The 20,267-nt window shown below is 37.1% G+C and overlaps 1 protein-coding gene across 2 annotated transcripts in view; it reads left to right on the forward strand.

The window, feature by feature from the left end:
• The first annotated feature begins 236 nt into the window (after positions 1–236).
• LOC127447928 (ubiquitin-conjugating enzyme E2 E3-like) overlaps positions 237–20,267 on the forward strand; it is a 49,027-nt gene continuing 28,996 nt past the window's right edge. Inside the window, exons 1-3 of one of the 2 annotated variants that reach the window (XM_051710150.1) lie at positions 237–379; positions 1,463–1,673; positions 3,352–3,402. In XM_051710150.1, the coding sequence (XP_051566110.1) occupies positions 1,474–1,673; positions 3,352–3,402 (251 nt within the window). In that variant the 5' untranslated portion in view covers positions 237–379; positions 1,463–1,473. The remainder of the gene's footprint in view (positions 380–1,462; positions 1,674–3,351; positions 3,403–20,267) is intronic. The other variant, XM_051710151.1, reaches the window with a different exon arrangement.

The raw sequence follows: 20,267 nt of genomic DNA on the forward strand, positions 1-20,267 counted from the left end.
TGATGTCTTCTTTACAAACATAGACCTCCCATTAACTGATGATATTCTCAAAGCTTGCTCGAATTAAATCCAACTCAGGTGGAACATACTATGACGTGATAAAATGTCACCTTGGTTAAAATGTTGTCTGTCTTGGACAATCCAAAGTGGTGGACATACATTAGAGGAGAGAAGAGTGGAGGACATCCCTGCCTGGTCCTCTGAGGTCCATTCGCAATACAGCGCCACCTGTCGGTTTATAGTAATACTGCAGCACCTCTTCTCCTTCCTACTCTCCAATGTTCACAGCTCGGCCGGAGCCCGTCGTCTTCCCGGCTCCATTTCAACTGGATTTTTAACACTCCTAACCAGCCCAGATCAGGACAGGACCGCGTCTAAGGTAAAGGAGAACCTCTAGGGGTCTCGAAGAGTCCAGATTGGGTGGCCTAACGTCGTCCTTTCTTAGTGTTTTTCACGTCTGTCGCTGAAGAGAGAGAGAGAGAGAGAGGGAGAGAGTGAGAGGGAGAGAGAGAGAGAGAGAGAGAGAGGAGCTCGAAACTGACTTCACGCATCAGTTGGTACACCATGCTTGTACTGGAGTGCCTCCTACCATAACAAACCCTCTTCGCACTTACAAAGGATTCGGAAAGATCCGTTCCGAATCTTTTCGCTCCGATGTGCGGCAAACGACTCGATATTTTCCTCGCGATCCGCTCGTGATATCGCCCTCTTCTCCTAAAGTGAAGGGGGGTCGAGCCCCCCTCGCTGCGAAAAGGTGCGATTATCGCTTTGCTTCGAGGCTCTGGAATTGCAGTTCTTCTCTCCGATAAATTCTGGTAGAATAGCCGTACGTTTTTTGTGGGTCAGTTTTACTCTCAAAAGCTTGGCTGCAACCAGTCAATTGCACCTATTCAGCAGACGGACAGAAAAAAAAAAAAAAAAAACTCGTGGACACGCGATGGTCGCGGAAAACTGCTACTATGTATCGCCGATACATGTGCAACGTCATAATGGTTGCAACAATCTTGCGCTATTTACAAATACTAGCTGCTCAACGCGCTAATGGATTAAGTTGGTGTGCGTGTGTGTGCTGTCGAACCAGGCATAACGTAAAAAAACAAAACATAAAAAAAAAAAAACGTGTGTCCTTCAGAGTGACAACAGTTGTGATGTAATTGGAACGGATTGAACCGTATCCCGGTCATTGTTTGAGCAAACAGTCTGAATGAAGTTTTCCTTTGAAGATGCATTGAGTGATTTGCCATTTGCTTGTTTGCTTACCCTCATGCTCATCAAATATGATTTGGATATGTTTATATTTAGGGACTTAAGGGTTAGGGTTTCCAGGGTTAGGGTTTCCACTGTGCAAATGTGTGATTTGCTTAAACCCCAGGAGGTTTGATGAAGCATGCAAGCTCCTGTGATCTTAATACATAGTCAGCCCTGGGACAGCTCTGGTTTAGAACTTATTCTTGTCCTTCAGAAAGGTGGAAAATGTCTAGTGAAAGGCAACGGTCAGATGATGAAAGTCCAAGCACCAGCAGCGGTAGTTCTGATGCAGATCAGAGAGATCCTCAGGTCCCAGAACCAGAGGAGCAAGAGGAGCGAAAACAACCCACGCCTCCACAACAGCAGAAGAAATCCACTAAACTGTCCAGCAAAACAACAGCCAAATTATCTTCCAGTGCAAAAAGGTAAAGCTGATAGAGTATATAGGCTACTGTCTTACTTAAAGGGATAGTTAAAAAAAAAAAAAAAACCTTATCATCACTGATTTTTTTTCATGTGATTTCAAACCCATTTGACTTTCTTTCCTGAATGGAACACAAAAGGAGATGTTAGGCAGAATTTTAACCTCAGTCACCATTAATTTCCATTGTATAGGGAAAAAAAAAGATGCAATGAAAGTGAATGGTGACTGAGACAAACCATGTCCCTTCATGTTCCACTGAAGAAAAAAAAAACGTCATACAACTTTGGAACAACGTGAGTAAGTGAAGACAACATTTTCATTTTTGGCCGAACTGTCCCTAAACATCGTTTGGTATTAACACATGATGTAATGCATTCTGTTTTAATTGTTTGAGAAATTCTTTGTTATAGGGATAGTTAACCCAAAAATGAAAATTTTGTCTTCGGTTACTCACGTTGTTCCAAACCTGCATGGATTTATTTCTAACGTGGAACATAACAGTAGATAGGCTGAATGTTAGTCTCAGTCACCATTCACATTCATTGCATCTATTTTCCTTTTCCATATAAACAAAGTGAATGGTGACTGAGGGTGTCAGTCCCTATCATTCCACCAAAGATCTGCCAAGTCTTCATTTTGGGGTGAACTTACCCTTACTTACCCTAGGCTGAATACTGCAATGTTAAATCAGACACATTTTCTAACACCTTTAGAAACTGTTCATTAATGCTTTAGTGATTTTGTGCATTTGTGTTTCTTTTCTTAATTTGCCTATTAGCAACATTGTTGACATTTGTGGTCAATTACATAACTACAGTATGTGGACAAAGAAAGTGTAGAATGTTTGTTCCATTATCCAAGGTATTTTACATTTAGCAAAAGTTCAGCAGAGATTAGGGGGGAAACAAGCTTGAAAGCACTGTAGAACTTTTACCTCAAGTTATCATGAGGAACAAAAGAAGTGAATGAAAATGAGATCTCACTTATCAGATATGTCTGTGGAGTGGTTCCTGCTTTAATCAGGTTAGGTTTCTTTTGGAAACAAAGCAATTGTACCCTTAAATCAAATATAGAAGCAGTGTGGTAAAATTGCTTTCTAAAAACTAAATGGAAATCAATCGCACCCTGTCATCAGTGGTGATAAAACTATGTAGACTTTCTAAATGTGGGTGAAATGACACCAAAACACTCATTCTTAGAAAATGTCAAAAATCCTGCTCCCGGCTCCTTTACACGCTGTTGATAGTGCATTAGTAACAGCACCCGAGCTCTGCTTTAAAGCTCATGTCAATTATGCTGGAGCACACCCCCTCTCCTCCCTCCATCTCATTTGCATATAAGCTTTAAAAGAAAATCTTTTGTGCTCAAAGTGACTTAAACCCACCGATGAGGGGCGGGTTGGGTGCCAAGGGGAGCGGGCTTTGAGCTGAGGTGAAGATCAGCAGTGTGCAATGGAGACAAAGGCAAAAACGAGCAAGGCAAAGTTTTCCTGCTATGGGATTCAGGTTATGCCTCCGAGAACAAAGAGGAAGCAGCCATGTTAGCTGTTCTGAAGGGAGAGCCAGCCGTGCAGTAAACACAGTAGAGGTAGAGGGCAGTGTAATTCCCTGGCTGCTTGCAATTCTCAGCTTTTCTGTATCTCTCTCCTTTTCTCTCTTTCACTTGTTTCGCTCTCTCAGAATCCAGAAAGAACTTGCAGAAATTACTCTGGATCCACCGCCCAACTGCAGGTATGTTATTTAATGCATTAAAGGATTTTATTCCTTCATAGACTTGCTTTAAAATGGATTGATGTAGAACAGATTGCCTTTGGAGTTTCAGTTAAAGGATAGTTGATGGATAATATGTCCATTGACTTTTTTAAATGTACAGTTTATATTAAAGTATAAGGGAAAATATACATCTTGGGTCCTATATATCTGGTCACCATTTCTATGATGTTTTTCATTATTTTTAGTGAAAAAGTTCTTTTTAAATGGCCCTGTAGTGTGGCAAATTCATTTACGAAATATTCCAGGTAGCCTTTAAATAATATGAGGTAATTAATGCTGCATGCATAGTATTTATAAAAATGCTAAATGCTGTTTAAAATGGTTTTTGATGGATTATCATGGACATGTTAGCATCCCTTAAGTATTTAATGTCTGCAACAATTAAACTGATGGACATACTGTAGACAGCTCTAGCATTTTGCTCCTTGGCTTTAAAGACTTAGCACTGATAGTGTTTTACTTTCCTTGAAACATTATTGTTATTAATGTTGCTGTGGTCTATGCAGTGTTGTGTTTTTAATCATATGGCAGTTGCTTCTCCTAAGCATATGGCTTTGATTTCACCTCCTCGTGCTGAACTTATTGTTGAACCCCCATCTCTTTTAATGAGCTGACCTAGAGATGCCAGAACAAGATGAGGGAGCTTTTTGAAATTCCCTCTATAGCTCTTGTGTGTTTTCTGCTTTAAAGAACTAAGGTTTTCTGATTGTTTCTTGATATCTTTAAAGGTGAATTGGTTCAGTTTTTTGAAGATTTTGTTAGTGTTGGTGATTTTTAACGGTCTTGGAGTGAATATGGTTTGGCTTTTTTAAATATTGACAGCGTTCAGAAATTGTGCTTCTTGAAATTGATTTTCTGTCTTATTTAGATGTTTTTTCATGTAATGAAGTGAATCTCATAAAACTCGAGATTATTTCTTGTTAACATTTGCAAACAAATGTAAAAGGGGAATTATTTTTTTTTTTTTTTTTTTTTTTTTTAAAGTGACATTATTTTCATGACAATTAAGCTCATTATAGTTATGTAAATGTTACATATCGTATTTTCCAGAGTATATTGTAAGTCCAGGGTTGGGAGGGTTACTTTTGAAATGTATTCCACTACAGATTACAGAATACATGCTGTAAAATGTCATTTGTAACGTATTCCGTTAGATGACTCAATGTCAGTAACGTATTCTAAATACTTTGGATTACTTCTTCAGCACTGGTAGATTTTTTTCACTTGTTTTGACTATAAAAACTATGCCAGTACAGTAAGACAAAATGCATGTTAAAAATACATTCTCTGAAAAACCTAAATATCTTATGCAATGTTCTTCTAAAACATGATAAATCAAATTGATCTTGTTTTAAGGATTTTTAGATATTTTTACAGGAAAACAATACAAAAATGATTATCAATTATATTATTGATTTTTGCCCTAATATCAAAGGTCTTACTAGAAAAAAGAAACTATTATCTAATGTGAATTTTCTTGATAAAAAAATATGATCGTGCCTGGTAACATGTGCATGTAAAATGGCTAGAAATAACATTTTAGCTTAACGTAAAGCTGACAATTTACACAAGGTTTATTTCTATTTCTTCTGCTCCAAACTTACTTCAAACTTACATCTCTGTCTGCTCGTATGAATGTAACACATCATAAGAAAGTGTTTCACCGCTGTTCAAATGCACTTTGGATCGCATCATTTATATGTATAAATGTTTTCCATCTGAAAGGACTAAATATTAAATGAAACAAATGACAATAAAATGCAAAGTAATCTCTTCAGTAATCAAAATACTTTTTGAATGTAACTGTACTCTAAATACCAATGATTTAAATTGTAACTGTAGTGGAATACAGTTACTTATATTTTGTATTTTAAATACGTAATCCCATTACATGTATTTCGTTACTGACTGTGTAAGTCACATGTTTTTTTAATCATCTGAAATGTCCTGTGACTTATAGTTCAAAGTGATTTATTTACATAATTTACATGTAATTGAGTCTGCCGGTCAAACAAACGCACACCTAAACACATGCTTACACAAAAAAAGATTAAAACATCAGTCATTGAGACGATAGTAGCATTTTAAAGTTGCCATTTTAGAGTATATGGTAGCTCAATACAGTTGTGTAAATGTTACACATTGTGTAAATACTGTAATAATAAAAAAAAATACAGTGTGTTTGTATATATATATATATATATATATATATATATATATATATATATATATATATATATATATATATACAGGTGCATCTCAATAAATTAGAATGTCGTGGAAAAGTTCATTTATTTTAGTAATTCAACTCAAATTGTGAAACTCGTGTATTAAATAAATTCAGTGCACACAGACTGAAGTAGTTTAAGTCTTTGGTTCTTTTAATTGTGATGATTTTGGCTCACATTTAACAAAAACCCACCAATTCACTATCTCAAAAAATTAGAATATGGTGACATGCCAATCAGCTAATCAACTCAAAACACCTGAAAAGGTTTCCTGAGCCTTCAAAATGGTCTCTCAGTTTGGTTCACTAGGCTACACAATCATGGGGAAGACTGCTGATCTGACAGTTGTCCAGAAGACAATCATTGACACCCTTCACAAGGAGGGTAAGCCACAAACATTCATTGCCAAAGAAGCTGGCTGTTCACAGAGTGCTGTATCCAAGCATGTTAACAGAAAGTTGAGTGGAAGGAAAATTGTGGAAGAAAAAGATGCACAACCAACCGAGAGAACCGCAGCCTTATGAGGATTGTCAAGCAAAATCGATTCAAGAATTTGGGTGAACTTCACAAGGAATAGACTGAGGCTGGGGTCAAGGCATCAAGAGCCACCACACACAGACGTGTCAAGGAATTTGGCTACAGTTGTCATATTCCTCTTGCTAAGCCACTCCTGAACCACAGACAATGTCAGAGGCGTCTTACCTGGGCTAAGGAGAAGAAGAACTGGACTGTTGCCCAGTGGTCCAAAGTCCTCTTTTCAGATGAGAGCAAGTTTTGTATTTCATTTGGAAACCAAGGTCCTAGAGTCTGGAGGAAGGGTGGAGAAGCTCATAGCCCAAGTTGCTTGAAGTCCACTGTTAAGTTTCCACAGTCTGTGATGATTTGGGGTGCAATGTCATCTGCTGGTGTTGGTCCATTGTGTTTTTTGAAAACCAAAGTCACTGCACCCATTTACCAAGAAATTTTGGAGCACTTCATGCTTCCTTCTGCTGACCAGCTTTTTAAAGATGCTGATTTCATTTTCCAGCAGGATTTGGCACCTGCCCACACTGCCAAAAGCACCAAAAGTTGGTTAAATGACCATGGTGTTGGTGTGCTTGACTGGCCAGCAAACTCACCAGACCTGAACCCCATAGAGAATCTAAGGCCAACAATTCACTAAAAATGTTTTTTTTATTGGTCTTATGATGTATTCTAATTTTTTGAGATAGTGAATTGGTGGGTTTTTGTTAAATGTGAGCCAAAATCATCACAATTAAAAGAACCAAAGACTTAAACTACTTCAGTCTCTGTGCACTGAATTTATTTAATACACGAGTTTCACAATTTGAGTTGAATTACTGAAATAAATGAACTTTTCCACGACATTCTAATTTATTGAGATGCACCTGTATATATATATATATATATATATATAGGTTAGCCAAATACATTTGAACTCAGTTTTTCACAATTCCTGACATTTAATCATAGAAAACACTCCCTGTCTTAAGTCAGTTAGGATCACTACTTTATTTTAAGAATGTGAAATGTCAGAATAATAGTAGAGAGAATAATTTATTTCAGCTTTTATTTCTTTCATCACATTCCCAGTGGGTCAGAAGTTTACATACACTTTGTTAGTATTTGGTAGCATTGCCTTTAATTTGTTTAACTTGGGTCAAATTTTTTGGGTAGCCTTCCACAAGCTTCTCACAATAAGTTGCTGAAATTTTGGCCCATTCCTTCAGACAGAACTGGTGTAATTGAGTCAGGATTGTAGGCCTCCTTTGCCGCACACGCTTTTTCAGTTCTGCCTAAAAATTATCTATCGGATTGAGGCCAGGGCTTTGTGATGGCCACTCCAGTACCTTGGCTTTGTTGTCCTTAAGCCATTTTGCCACAACTTTGGAGGTATGCTTGGGGTCATTGTCCATTTGGAAGACCCATTTGCGACAGAGCTTTAACTTCCTGGCAGATGTCTTGAGATGTTGCTTCAATATATCCACATAATTTTCCTTCCTCATGATGCCTTCTATTTTGTGAAGTGCACTAGTTCCTCCTGCAGCACCTCTACAACATGATGCTGCCACCGCCATGCTTCACGGTTGGGATGGTGTTCTTCGGCTTGCAAGCCTCAATCTTTTTCTTCCAAATATAATGATGGTTATTATGGCCAAACAGTTAAATATTTGTTTCATCAGACCAGAGGACATTTCTCCATAAAGTAAGATCTTTGTCCCCATGTGCACTTGCAAACTATAGTCTGGCTTTTTTATGGCAGTTTTGGAGCAGCCTTTCAGGTTATGTCGATATAGGACTCGTTTTGCTGTGGATATTGATACTTGTCTATCTGTTTCCTCCAGCATCTTCATAAGGTCATTTGCTTTTCTGGGATTGATTTTCACTTTTCACGCCAAACTACATTCATCTCCAGGAGACAGAATGTGTCTCCTTCCTGAGCGTTATGATGGCTGCGTGGTCCCATGGTGTTTATACTTGCGTACTATTGTTTGTACAGATGAACGTGGTGCCTTCAAGCGTTTGGAAATTGCTCCCAAGGATGAACCAGACTTGTTGAGGTCCACAATCTTGTCTGATTTCTTTTGATTTTCCCATGTTGTCAAGCAAAGAGCCACTGAGTTTGAAGGTAGGCCTTAAAATACATCCACAGGTACACCTCCTATTGACTCCAATTAGCCTATTAGCCTATCAGAAGCGAATTGCCTAAAGGCTAGACATAATTTTTTGGAATTTTCCAAGCTGCTTAAAGGCACAGTTAACAATGTATACTTCTGACCCACTGGAATTGTGATATAGTCAATTAAAAGTGAAACAATCTGTCAGTAAACAATTGTTGAAAAAATTGCTCTTGCCATGCACAAAATAGATGTCCTAAAAGACTTGCCAAAACTACAGTTTGCTAATATGAAATCTGTGGAGTGGTTAAAAAATGAGTTTTGATGGCTTCAACCTAAGTGTATGTAAACTTCTGACTTCAACTATACATATATACACAGTGTTTCCCTTATGATTTTTTTCAGCAGCGATGCTGTTTTCGTGCATCCATGAGCTTGCAACGCCGGACCCGTATTTACGCACATCAGTTGAGGAATAGCTTAAAACGACCGTAGTATCATTATAGATGGGCATTCAAGTTCGCCTTGTCATGTGTGTGTGTTTACTGGGGACTTTTGAAGGGCTCTGGGAGTAAAAATGTCTAAAACATCTGAACATGTACAACAATCTTACCTAAATCTCACGGGAGTTACAATTCTTACCTCTAGTTTTATTGAGATAGAATGATTTCTAAAGTATATAGCCTAATTATGGTCCTCTGTTTCAGTCGCTTGTTTCTCAGCAGAGAAATGTGATGCAGTGACTTTTACTGTATGTTGTTGTTCTAGGCAAATACCTTTAACAAAGACTTTAACAGGGAGTTGAAGGGCAGTTCACCCAAAATTCTAATTTCTGTCATTACTCACCCCCAAGCCTGTATGAATTTCTCTCTTCTGTGGAACACAAAAGGAGGTGTTAGGAAGGATGTTGGTTTTAGTCACCGTGCACTGTCACTATTTTTTTCCCCCCATACATTCTCCCTACATCTCCTTTTGAGTTTCACTATTGAAAGGAAATCATAAACGTTTGCAAGTGATGACAGAATTACTATCACTTTAAGTCAATACTCACCAGTTACATTAAAATGGCCGTTTAATTTAGAAAGAAATGCATTGAAAATGTAAACCGATGAAATCCTGAGAGAGAACATTGCTTATATGTACAGTATATTAAAGATAGAAAAAGGTGTATTTTAATATTATGTACAGTTGAAGTCAGAAATTTACATATACTTAGGTTAAAGTCATTAAAACTAATTTTTTAATCACTCCACAGATTTAATATTAGCAAACAATAGTTTTGGCAAGTCAGTTAGGACATCTACTACCATCATTATGTTTGGAGGAAAAGGGTGAGGCTTGCAAGCCGAAGAACACCATCCTAACTGTGAAGCATGGGGGTGGCAGCATGATGTTGTGGGGGTGCTTTGCTGCAATAGGGACTGGTGCACTTCACAAAATAGATGGCATCAAAAGGAAGGAAAATTATGTGGATATATTGAAGCAACATCTCAAGACATCAGCCAAGAAGTTAAAGCTCGGAAATGGGTCTAACAAATGGACAAAGACCCCAAGCATACCTCCAAAATTATGGCAAAATGGTTTAAGGACAACAAAGTCAAGATATTGGAGTGGCCATCACAAAGCTCTGACCTCAATCCGATAGACAATTTGTGGGCAGAACTGAAAAAGCGTGTGTGAGCAAGACTCTGTTACACCAGTTCTGTCTGGAGGAATGGGCCAAAATTCCAGCAACTTATTGTGAGAAGCTTGTGGAAGGCTACCCAAAATGTTTGACCCAAGTTAAACACATTAAAGGCAATGCCACCAAATACTAACAAAGTGTATGTAAACTTCTGACCCACTGGGAATGTGATGAAAGAAATAAAAGCTGAAATAAATAATTCTCTCTACTATTATTCTGACATTTCACATTCTTAAAATAAAGCGATGATCCTAACTGACCTAAGACAGGGAATGTTTTCTACAATTAAATGTCAGGAATTGTGAAAAACTGAGTTTAAATGTATTTGGCTAAGGTGTATGTAAACTCCTGTAAACTGTATATTATTAATATTATAGTATTTATATTACTATATTATTATTATTATTTATGCATATTTTTACATACTAATTAAAACTGACTGATTCACAGGGTAGAGAAAATACCTGTACAGGTCAGATGGATCTCCAGATAGATGGAGATGACAGATGTGGCAGGTGTTTAATTGTTTCTCTTCTCCCTGCAGTAGGTTTCCTTCACCCGGAGCAGTTCTGGTAGCAGTTTACACAAAGCATTTTTGCTGTGTCTGCCTTTCTTGTCAAAGGTGCTGTAATATGATATGAGGGAGTGATATGAAAATGTGGCCATATGAAAGGCGGGAAAACTAGATCGCTCCAACGTTGCGTGCTTACAATATTGACAGCTTTGCTTTGTAGATTATAAACAGGAGCGGTAGTTTTATTGCATCGTTTGCTTACAGAGACACGGTACAACGTCATTCACACGTTGAATCTTAAGTTCATTAAATATGCGACAAACTTACTTGTGACATTCTGTGCACACTTACACACTAAACTCAACAAGCGTTCATTGAAGTGCACGAAAGAGGGAGAGAGAGGGATACGGAAGAGCTGATTTACTCAGGCAGATTCTGGAATTACAGTTTGATACAAACACAATTATTGATTTGTTCATCTGTATGGATTGGTTTACCAATTCGCAGATACATTTTAAAGTGAATAAAGGTGTGCAGTAATTCCATGCATTCTTAATGTGGAACATGCAAAAATGATTACATTTGTGTGCAACACCTGCAGTCCCGTGCTGATTTTCAGACCCTGCGGTTAGACTGCTATACGGTGACGTGACTGTGATTACGTGCGTGTATTTGTGTGTGTGTGTGTGTTTGTGGTGAGGTCCTTTTCGTTTCATACCAGCCCCATTCAACAGCATGCAGTGTAAAATGCGTGCAGCTGACTGGGCCTAGCAAGCGTTACGTTGCATAAAGAATATTAATGAACCATGTGAAATCTCAGCAGTGGTGCTCATAATTTAGCAGCGGCGGTGTTGCTCATGTTTCGATTATTATGATGTTTGTCATACAGTGAGGCAGTTATGGAAGGTTTGAATTGAATCAAAAGCCTCCAAATAATCTTATACCCATTGTGCAACAAATGCATTTGGCTTTGATTTTTTTTTTCTTTCTGATTTTCACAGTCAAGGAGAGTGTTAGAGTTTCTCGAACATCAGATAAATTTGATTCACTGTCATGTCTGAAAGACCTTCAGCAACTGAATTGAGCACAGTTGACAGGTCATGCACTACCGCTGTACACAGAAACCCCCCCCCCCCCCCCCCACACACACACACAAACTGCCTTTGTCATTACCCAGAGGGAAATTTTAAGAGGAATGAGATGTTTAAGTGCTACTTAAATTTTGATTATATTCAAAGGATTGTTTACTCAAATATCATTTACTCACTCTCATGTTGTTCCAAACCTGTATGACTTTCTTCCATGTAACACAAAAGAAGATGTTTTGAAGAATGTTCATGCTGCTCTTTTCCGAAAATGTCTTTCAGACATGACAGTGAATCAAATGTGCGTGCTGTATTCACTGCCTGGTTTTGGACATTGGACTTGCACTCGGCTTTACCAAGGGCTTTCAAGCTCCAAAAGGACAAAAACCACCATAAAACATCATAAAAAAAGTCCATATGACTCATGCACTATATTCCAAATCTTTTGAAGTCATCAGTAGCTTTAAGGAACAGATAGCTAGTGAGAAACAGACTGAAATTTAAGTTGTTATTTTCTGAAAATCTTGCTTTGAAAAGCCGATATCTCCATTAGTTTTCATTGTATGTAAGAGAGCTGCATGGACATTCTGCTACTACAAATAATTCCTTTTGTGTTCCACAGAAGAAAGTCATGAAGGTGAGTAAATAATGACAAAATCATCCTTTCTGGGTGAATCCCTTTAATTATAATGCCGAATGATGTCCAGTATAAAATTTGTCAAAAAAGAACACATTTCTGTATTAGTGTCAATGAAGGTCTGTTTGAGCCTTAATGGGTCTAAGGTGGTACCTAAGACAAACAAGTAACTTGTGAAACACTAAAATATGCTGTAAATATGATAGAGTGCAGCACAGCATTTGCCCTACCAGCTGTGAGATCAATTCAGCTGCTTGGAGCCGCGAGCTATAGCTGCTGATAATGGTAATTGACAATGCAGGGATTTCGTGGCTTTTCATGGTCTGATCTGAGCAGCCACACAGTTCAGAGACTTTTATCCCTTAACGTTCATCATTAGCTCCCTCACTGGTTTTCTGAGACAGCATATCCCTTGAGCACCATATACCTGGAGGCTGACATAATCTTTACTGATTTGTGGGTAATGCACCACATCATATTTGTATTTGTGGAAAAAATACCACTAATGAGCCTACAACAAAACTCATAATGTTTCCAGTTCCACACATTGACATATGAACAACCATTCAGTAAGTATTCTGATTTAAGGCTCACAAGTTGGACATGATGAAATGAATAGATTAGAATGGACCTATTTTATGATGCTTTTTGCATAATTTTTGAACTCAAAAAGCCTCAGTCCCCAGTCATTGTAATTGCATGGAAAAATGTGACTAGTGCATTATTCAGAATTTCTCCTTTCGTGTTCCACAGTAGACAGAAAATCATGCAGGGTTGGAACAATATGAGGGTGACTAAATAATAAGAATATTTGTATTGTTTGGTGAACTATTCCTGAAATCAGAAAGTACTGTTTTTATTAGCTCGTCTTCTATCGAGATTGATACAGTAACAGTAGGTAAACTCTTTGCTTTTGTCACAGCTTTCACACTGTGGTTATAATAACTGTTTAGGCAGGCGCAGCTACGCTAACATGTTTGAAATGATGTGTTCCAACGTGACTAAAGGGGAAAATGATTATGGTGATTCACTTCTCTCGGAGAGGCATTGACAGTGCTTTGGTTTTCAGGTGGCGCCCAACCTTTCTGCATTTTCTGTGAAGTAGCTGTCCAGCCACTTAGCCTGTCATGATGATTTACAACCAAATTCCTCCCAAGAAGCAGATTTTAACATCAATGTGGAGACCACTCTGAGTTTTTAAGCAGTCTATTAAAATTCATGCCGTGGACTGACAGGCCTGACTGCTGCCTGGCTCAGATTTGCAGATTTGTCTTCATAAAAATAAACAGTAAAACTTAAATCGCCTCTAAAGTTGAATGATAGGTACTAGATGAAGCCGTGCACGCATGCTGAGCAGATAGAAAGAGGAAGCATTTGTGATTAGGTATAACGCGGTGTGAGTTTTAGGGTTGCCACGGTGTACGGTGTTACCGGTTTTATTCAGTATAAGGGACAACACCGGTGTGAAATTTGATACCGAATAAAAGGGGGAAACATTAGGATTGTAATGTATGTAGTTGTAAATAATTCCCTTAAGGCTCTTAGTAACCAGTGTGTGTGTTTGAGGAATTAAAGAGGCGTTGACACACACCTGCTTGGTGTGTTATGTCTGGGTTTATTTGATTGTGAGTGAGTTTGGGCTGGGCAATATAGCAAAAAAATAATATCTACATTTGTTTTGAGTCCACTGTAGACATCTGTTTGCTCTGAAATTGAACTCAGAGAAACTGCATTTGTTCAGTTGTAAAGAAGTAAACAGCAATATTTACTAGAGGTAGACCGATATATTGGTTTTACCGATTTAAGCGGTGCCGATAGTTGCTTTTTGGAACTGTCACTATCAGCAAAAATCAGTGGCAATAGTTGTCGATAGTTTTTTCAGTTCGTCATTTCAAAATAAGAGTCCCCGGTGTGTTTTGGGCTTGTTTATACTTAAAAGTCCCATGTCATGCACCAAAATATTTTTGTGATTTTTGGTTGAACAATAAACTGCATCTGGGATTTTATTCATTTAGGACTCTTTGTCTGTGCCCATCATAGTAAGGAAAAGATAATACTTTTTTTTTTACATTCTATAAATCGATTTTTAAAAGCTGTCGGCTGATTATTCGGTTATCGGCCTTTCCCACCACTTTAGATATCGGTATCGGCAAAATCCACTATTTCTATGCAGGGATTTCCCTGAATATTTTAGATCAATTATGCAAACAGATCATTAAAGCTGAAGTGTGTTATTTCTGCACCAACGAATGAAATTGCAAAAATAAACGAATACGCCGAAAATATTTTCATAAGCTGATTTTTGTTTTTCAGCATATTGCTGAGCATGCAAACACACTCATTGAACCAATTCATTGAAACAGACAGTTTAAAAGAACTGGTCCGACTCTATCAGAATTTTGCTATTGAGGTTGAAAATCAAAAGACAATAATTAAAATATTTTTTTCAACAGATATAATGTACGAAAATAATAAGTTGAACCCCCTATCTCTATCTGTATTTTGCTACACTCAAAAACAGAATTTTTGAAGATTTACAATTATTTTCAATTTCATAACAAAATACTATCAAATTGAATTGAATAATCTTTAATTACATTTTTTATTTTATTTTTTTTATTTAATTTTGTTAAACATTACAGTTTTTATGGAATATACTGTAGTTATGAATTTGAAATGTGTAAATAAAAATGCAAAAATATATATATATATTTTGAGTGTATTAAGGCTTTCAAATCAAAACAAAAAGTTGCTATTAATATATTTGCGTATATATATTAATATATTTCTCTAAATGAAAATTACATTAAAGCAGTTGCGATATTCACAATGTTTGTTAACTTTACATTATTAACAAATTAATATTGAATGGTTGGTAAATACTCTGTATATCGCCCAACCCTCAACATGATCACACAGGAGGTCGGCATGTTGTTTTGATACTTCCAGTATTCTAGGATCAGACACGTTATGCAGACAAGAATCATCTCAAATCAGACATGTTTGCATCGGCTCCAGTGTGTTTACTTTTACCTGTGGCTTGATCGGATGTGCGTCACATCAGCAGTGTGGGAGACTGGGGTTTGGATACCTGATACCACGTTGAAACCAGAAGTAATTGCATTCGCATAATCAGTGGCGAGCGCGATTCGGATGTTGTATTTTTCCATCTAACATTACATTTATACTTCACTGATGGTTAGGTTTGGGATTTGGCTGGGGTGTACAGTTTATAAAATATGCATTCATCTTTACTGTATTACTGACTGTACAGCTAACTCTCTTCACACCTTGCTGTAGCTGCCCCTCTGTGGACATTACACCTGGAAAATGGAACTCACACATGCTCATACACCCAACAACACTTACCACTTTGGCCACTGAGTGGAGTTTTTTTGAATTTCAGTAAGCACAGACCCATTTTAGCTAAAGAAAATCAACCTACTGTTTTCGATTTCACTGAGATCAGTCTGCAACCCTTGCTATACTCTGTGGGTACTGGTTTTGTTTTGCTATTGTCACAAATTTGTCAATCATGTCAAAAGTGACTTGTGAGGACAAATGATGTGGTCCTTGCTATTTGAAAGGCTCATAAATCGGCCACATCGTGTTTTAAATCTAATTATGTCAACAAGTTTCTGTGAGGTTTATGTTTAGGGGTTAGGTTATCTAGGTTATCTTAGTATGAAAATCATTGCATCTATGAGAGACCCTCACTAATATAGCTTCAAAGGTGTGTGTGTGTGTGTGTGTGTGTGTGAGAGAGAGAGAGAGAGAGAGAGAGAGAGAGTGTGCGCTCTCATTATCTCAGAAGTGTTAAAAGGGCTGGAATTTTCTGGGAGGGCACAGATCTTGATGACAGAATTCCTCAGAGTAATGAGTTGCCATATTGGCCCTCATTATCAAAGCTCTCTTTCATTTGAGATTTGAGATTTCATAGATTCTCTTGTGCTTTTTTTCCCTCTCTTAGTTTAGATGTTGTGTATTCGTGACCCCCAGCAGCAATGACACAGTGTTTGACTTGTTGAACATGTCAGCAGCTGTGGATGAATATGTTTAGCAGGGCACTGATGCAACAATATGAAACAGCCGCCATGTGAACCGAATGGCCCACATTAGATAAATTCATCTTTTAACCTGGAGGAGTTGTTTGGCTTGTGTCCTTTATTGATTTTTATATCTGGCCACGGCTGTAGATTTCACACTCTGCCTTTTTGTCTTGCTCTGCGGAAATTGAAACAATAAGATCACATTTCAGCACTAAACCGAAAAAACAAGATGGCAGAGTTGAACAGCAAGCCATAATCTTTATTTTTATATCTGTCAGCTCGTTAGTCTCTCAGCCTCAGACGTCTACACACATTTTCTGGTGTTTTCTGTGCAACCAATCATAGAGAATGCCACACCATTTTTATAAAAAAAAAAAAAAAAAAAAATAAATTCACGGTGGTCTATTATTGTGGTATATTTCAGATACACTCAAAAAAAATTTTTTTTAAGATTTACGCATTTAAATGTCATAACAAAATTCCATTAAATTGAATTGAGCTATCTTTAATAAAATTAAAACAATAAATCTTATATATATATATATATATATATACTGTATGTAAGTTTTATTATTTTAATTTTGTTAAAAATGTTACAAATTTATTTGATGGAATTGCGTAAATCGTAATAAATACATTTGTGTGTGTGTGTGTAAACCCGCCCCTAAATGCCATTAAAAACGAAATAAACTGTGGTTGGCTTCTTTACATGTCAATCAGATGGTCACTTTCTGTGTTCAGAATTTATGCCGTCAAAACTCTTGCAATGCAAGACTATCTGTCCGTATATTACGCATCACATACGCTATTAAAATATGAGTCCTGCGGTTGCCCTTTAGACATATGAAGAGACTCATTTCAGATGCCTCTGCAATGTACCATATCATTGTCGTCATTATAGCAGACTGCTGCAGAAACTCCCCTTCATTATGCCTGAATAAAGACACGCAAAAACAATGAAGGGAAACGGTGTGCGACGTAAGCGTGCAGCCTGCGTGCTGAGACGCTCGGAGTAAATATTTAAAGAGGGCTCTTGGCAAGATTGTGTAATTGAGATCTGATGCATACTCATGAATCACGGACAGCAATTATGGCCTGGGTTCTATTTTAGCCTGTGCTGATGGTTCTCTCAGTGCTATTACACACGGGTCAGGCTCTTCACTGGCAGTTTGTACACTTAAAATCTTGCAAATGTATTCAGTGCTCAGTAGAGCTGGATGATATAGCTAAATCAATTAGATCTCTCCTCTTGCCTTGCATTGGAAAAGATAACATGTCCTTAAGGACGAATAGCTATTTGACCATATTCCTATAATGTAATATAATATATATAATACATATATTACAATGGTAAATTTTTCTTCTTTTATGGTTATTATCTTTATAATAATTACAAATGTTATATATATATATATATATATATATTTAGTTCATTTTGTTTAATTTAATGGCTAATGTTAATGCAAATATTTCATGGATGCGAAAATAAGCATGCCATGTGAAACCCAATAAATATAATATATATAAAGAAAATCAATTAGATCTCTATATTTTTCAGCTTTTTCACTATGTGTTTGATATATACATCTCAATATATTTATGTATTGAAATTAATGTTTTAAAAGGATGTTTTTTCTTTTTCAATTAGAGGAACCAATTTCAACCAAACAACCACTGAGTACGTTTACATGCACACCAAAACTACCAAAAATCTGCTTATTCAAAAAATGTGACGACACAAGAAAATCGTGTTTACACGAGATTCAAAATCATCGGGTAATTCTCTGCTTTTGATGTCAAAATGTAAACACTTATGCACTTAACACTATGGACATTTGATAAGCCAGTAAAAATGCTGATAAAGGTCTTTTTATGCAATGCAAAATTGGGGTAATGGGCTTTTGCTTAAAGGTAAACTTTTTGTCAAATTCTGCAAATATCTCGTCACAGCCTGCTAGCTGTCTGTTTTGTGGGTGGGCTTAATTTTTTTTAGTATTTGTACACAGCCCTTGCTCTGTAAATGGGACAAAAACAAAGTGGAACAGACCGGTCCACACTACACTACTCCAGCCAATCAGCAACATGGGGTGGTTCTTGCACGTGCACAGGATGGAGGGGTGGGGGGGGGTCAGAGCGAGAGGAGAAGATCGACTGCAAATCTGGCTGTTGTGAACATTCTAAACTCCAAGGAGGACAAATGGCTGAGAAACAGACCAAGAGAAAAAGGTCAGATGAATATAAACTAAAAAAGAAGGATTATGATAAGTCGAGGGCTAGGAGCTGCGTCAACATCGGCGAGGCTTTTCGGCGGTGGAGAGACCTCCGAGAGGTAAAAGGCTTGAAGACGGATGCAGATGTTGCTAATTTTCTTCTCGATAGGTGGATAACATAAATTTTGCTATGTTTCACAGCACCCATATATGCTGTTGTTGTGATGTTAGATTTAGTATTAAGAGAGATGTGAGTGTCTGGAGCTGTTGTGCGTAAAACTGTCTCGCGTGCATGAATTTGGGGGGTGGAGCTGCCAAAGGAGCGCTGAAGGGAGGGGTGTGTTTGTTTTGGCAGTTGAGTTCGAAAATCAACAGTGTTACTCACGAATCGCTGAGTGCACCTTTAAACCGACTTTACCCCAGTAAACATGACCACACCCATTGTCAAGGAATATTCCAGGTTGTATGCAAGTTAAGCTCAATCCACAGAATTAGTGGCATAATATTAATAACCACAAAAATTTATTTTGACTTGCCCCTCCTTATCTTAAAAAAAAAAAAAAAAAAAAGCAAAAATCTGGGTTGCATTGAGGCACTTACAATGGGAAAGAATGGGAGACATTTTTGTAACATTAAACTACTCACTGTTTCAAAAGTATAGAGACAAAACTTAAACAATATGCGTGTAAACATGATTTTAGTGTGATAAATCACTTACTAACCTTTTCTGTGAAAAGTTATAACCCGTTTTACAACTCATTGCTATGATGATGTAATGTCAACAAACTCAAAAACCCAAAAACGACTGTAGAAATTACAATTTAAACAACTTTACAACTCAAACAATACATGAGTTTTAACAAAATAATTAATGTGCTTTTATAAACTTATAAGCTTCACATTTCTGCCTTTAAACCCTCCAAAAATGTCCCCATTCACTTCCATTGTAAGTGCATCACTGTAACCTCAATTTTTGCTTTTTTTGCAGAAAAGGAGGGACGAGTCGAAAGTAATTTTTGTGGTAATCAATATTATGCCACAAATGCTGTCGATTGAGCTTAACTTCCATTGAACCTGGAATATTCCTTAAAGCATAATCAATAAAAAGATTGTTGCCAAGTAGATTCAAGAATTAAAATACAGTAAAAAAATAAAAAAATTTAGTGGGGATGTGTATTACACTGCTTCTCATGAACACAAGGAAGAATGATATTAAATAATTTTCATTTATATTCACCAGTATAACAGTACATAGTAATAAACAGCAATATCCATATGAATATTTTTTTACTTAAATATTTTAATAAAAAATGCCACACAGGGACATTTGTGAACATTTTTGAGTGATAACTGATAATTGAATCAATTCATTGAAATTAAGCTTAGTAATTCTAACACTATTTTCTTTACTTGAGTTTTAATCAAAGATGCTTAAAACATCTGTCTTAGCGATTCACGTGACAAAAAAAAAAAATCTCAAAATTTGTCTAATGATGCGGCCTTCAGGAATCTTAATGGCTAAATATAAAGCACATTAAATCATCACGATAATTACAGTGTCACTTTATTTTATTGCTATATCATTGTGAACCTATAACACCCAGCCCTATTTGTACATTAAAAGACCTGCAAATTTATCGAGTGCTCTGCAAGCCTTTGTCGAAAATTGAAAGGTAGCCCTTCAGCGATGCATTATTTTCTCAGGGGGTCTACCATCCTTCTTTCTCCTCTCTCTCTTTTATCTCTTTCCCTCAGTGAAGCACACATTTATTACAGGCTTGTGACAGTGACAGCATTT

The sequence above is a fragment of the Myxocyprinus asiaticus genome, chromosome 11, assembly GCF_019703515.2.
Source record: "Myxocyprinus asiaticus isolate MX2 ecotype Aquarium Trade chromosome 11, UBuf_Myxa_2, whole genome shotgun sequence".
NCBI classification, from domain to species: domain Eukaryota; kingdom Metazoa; phylum Chordata; class Actinopteri; order Cypriniformes; family Catostomidae; genus Myxocyprinus; species Myxocyprinus asiaticus.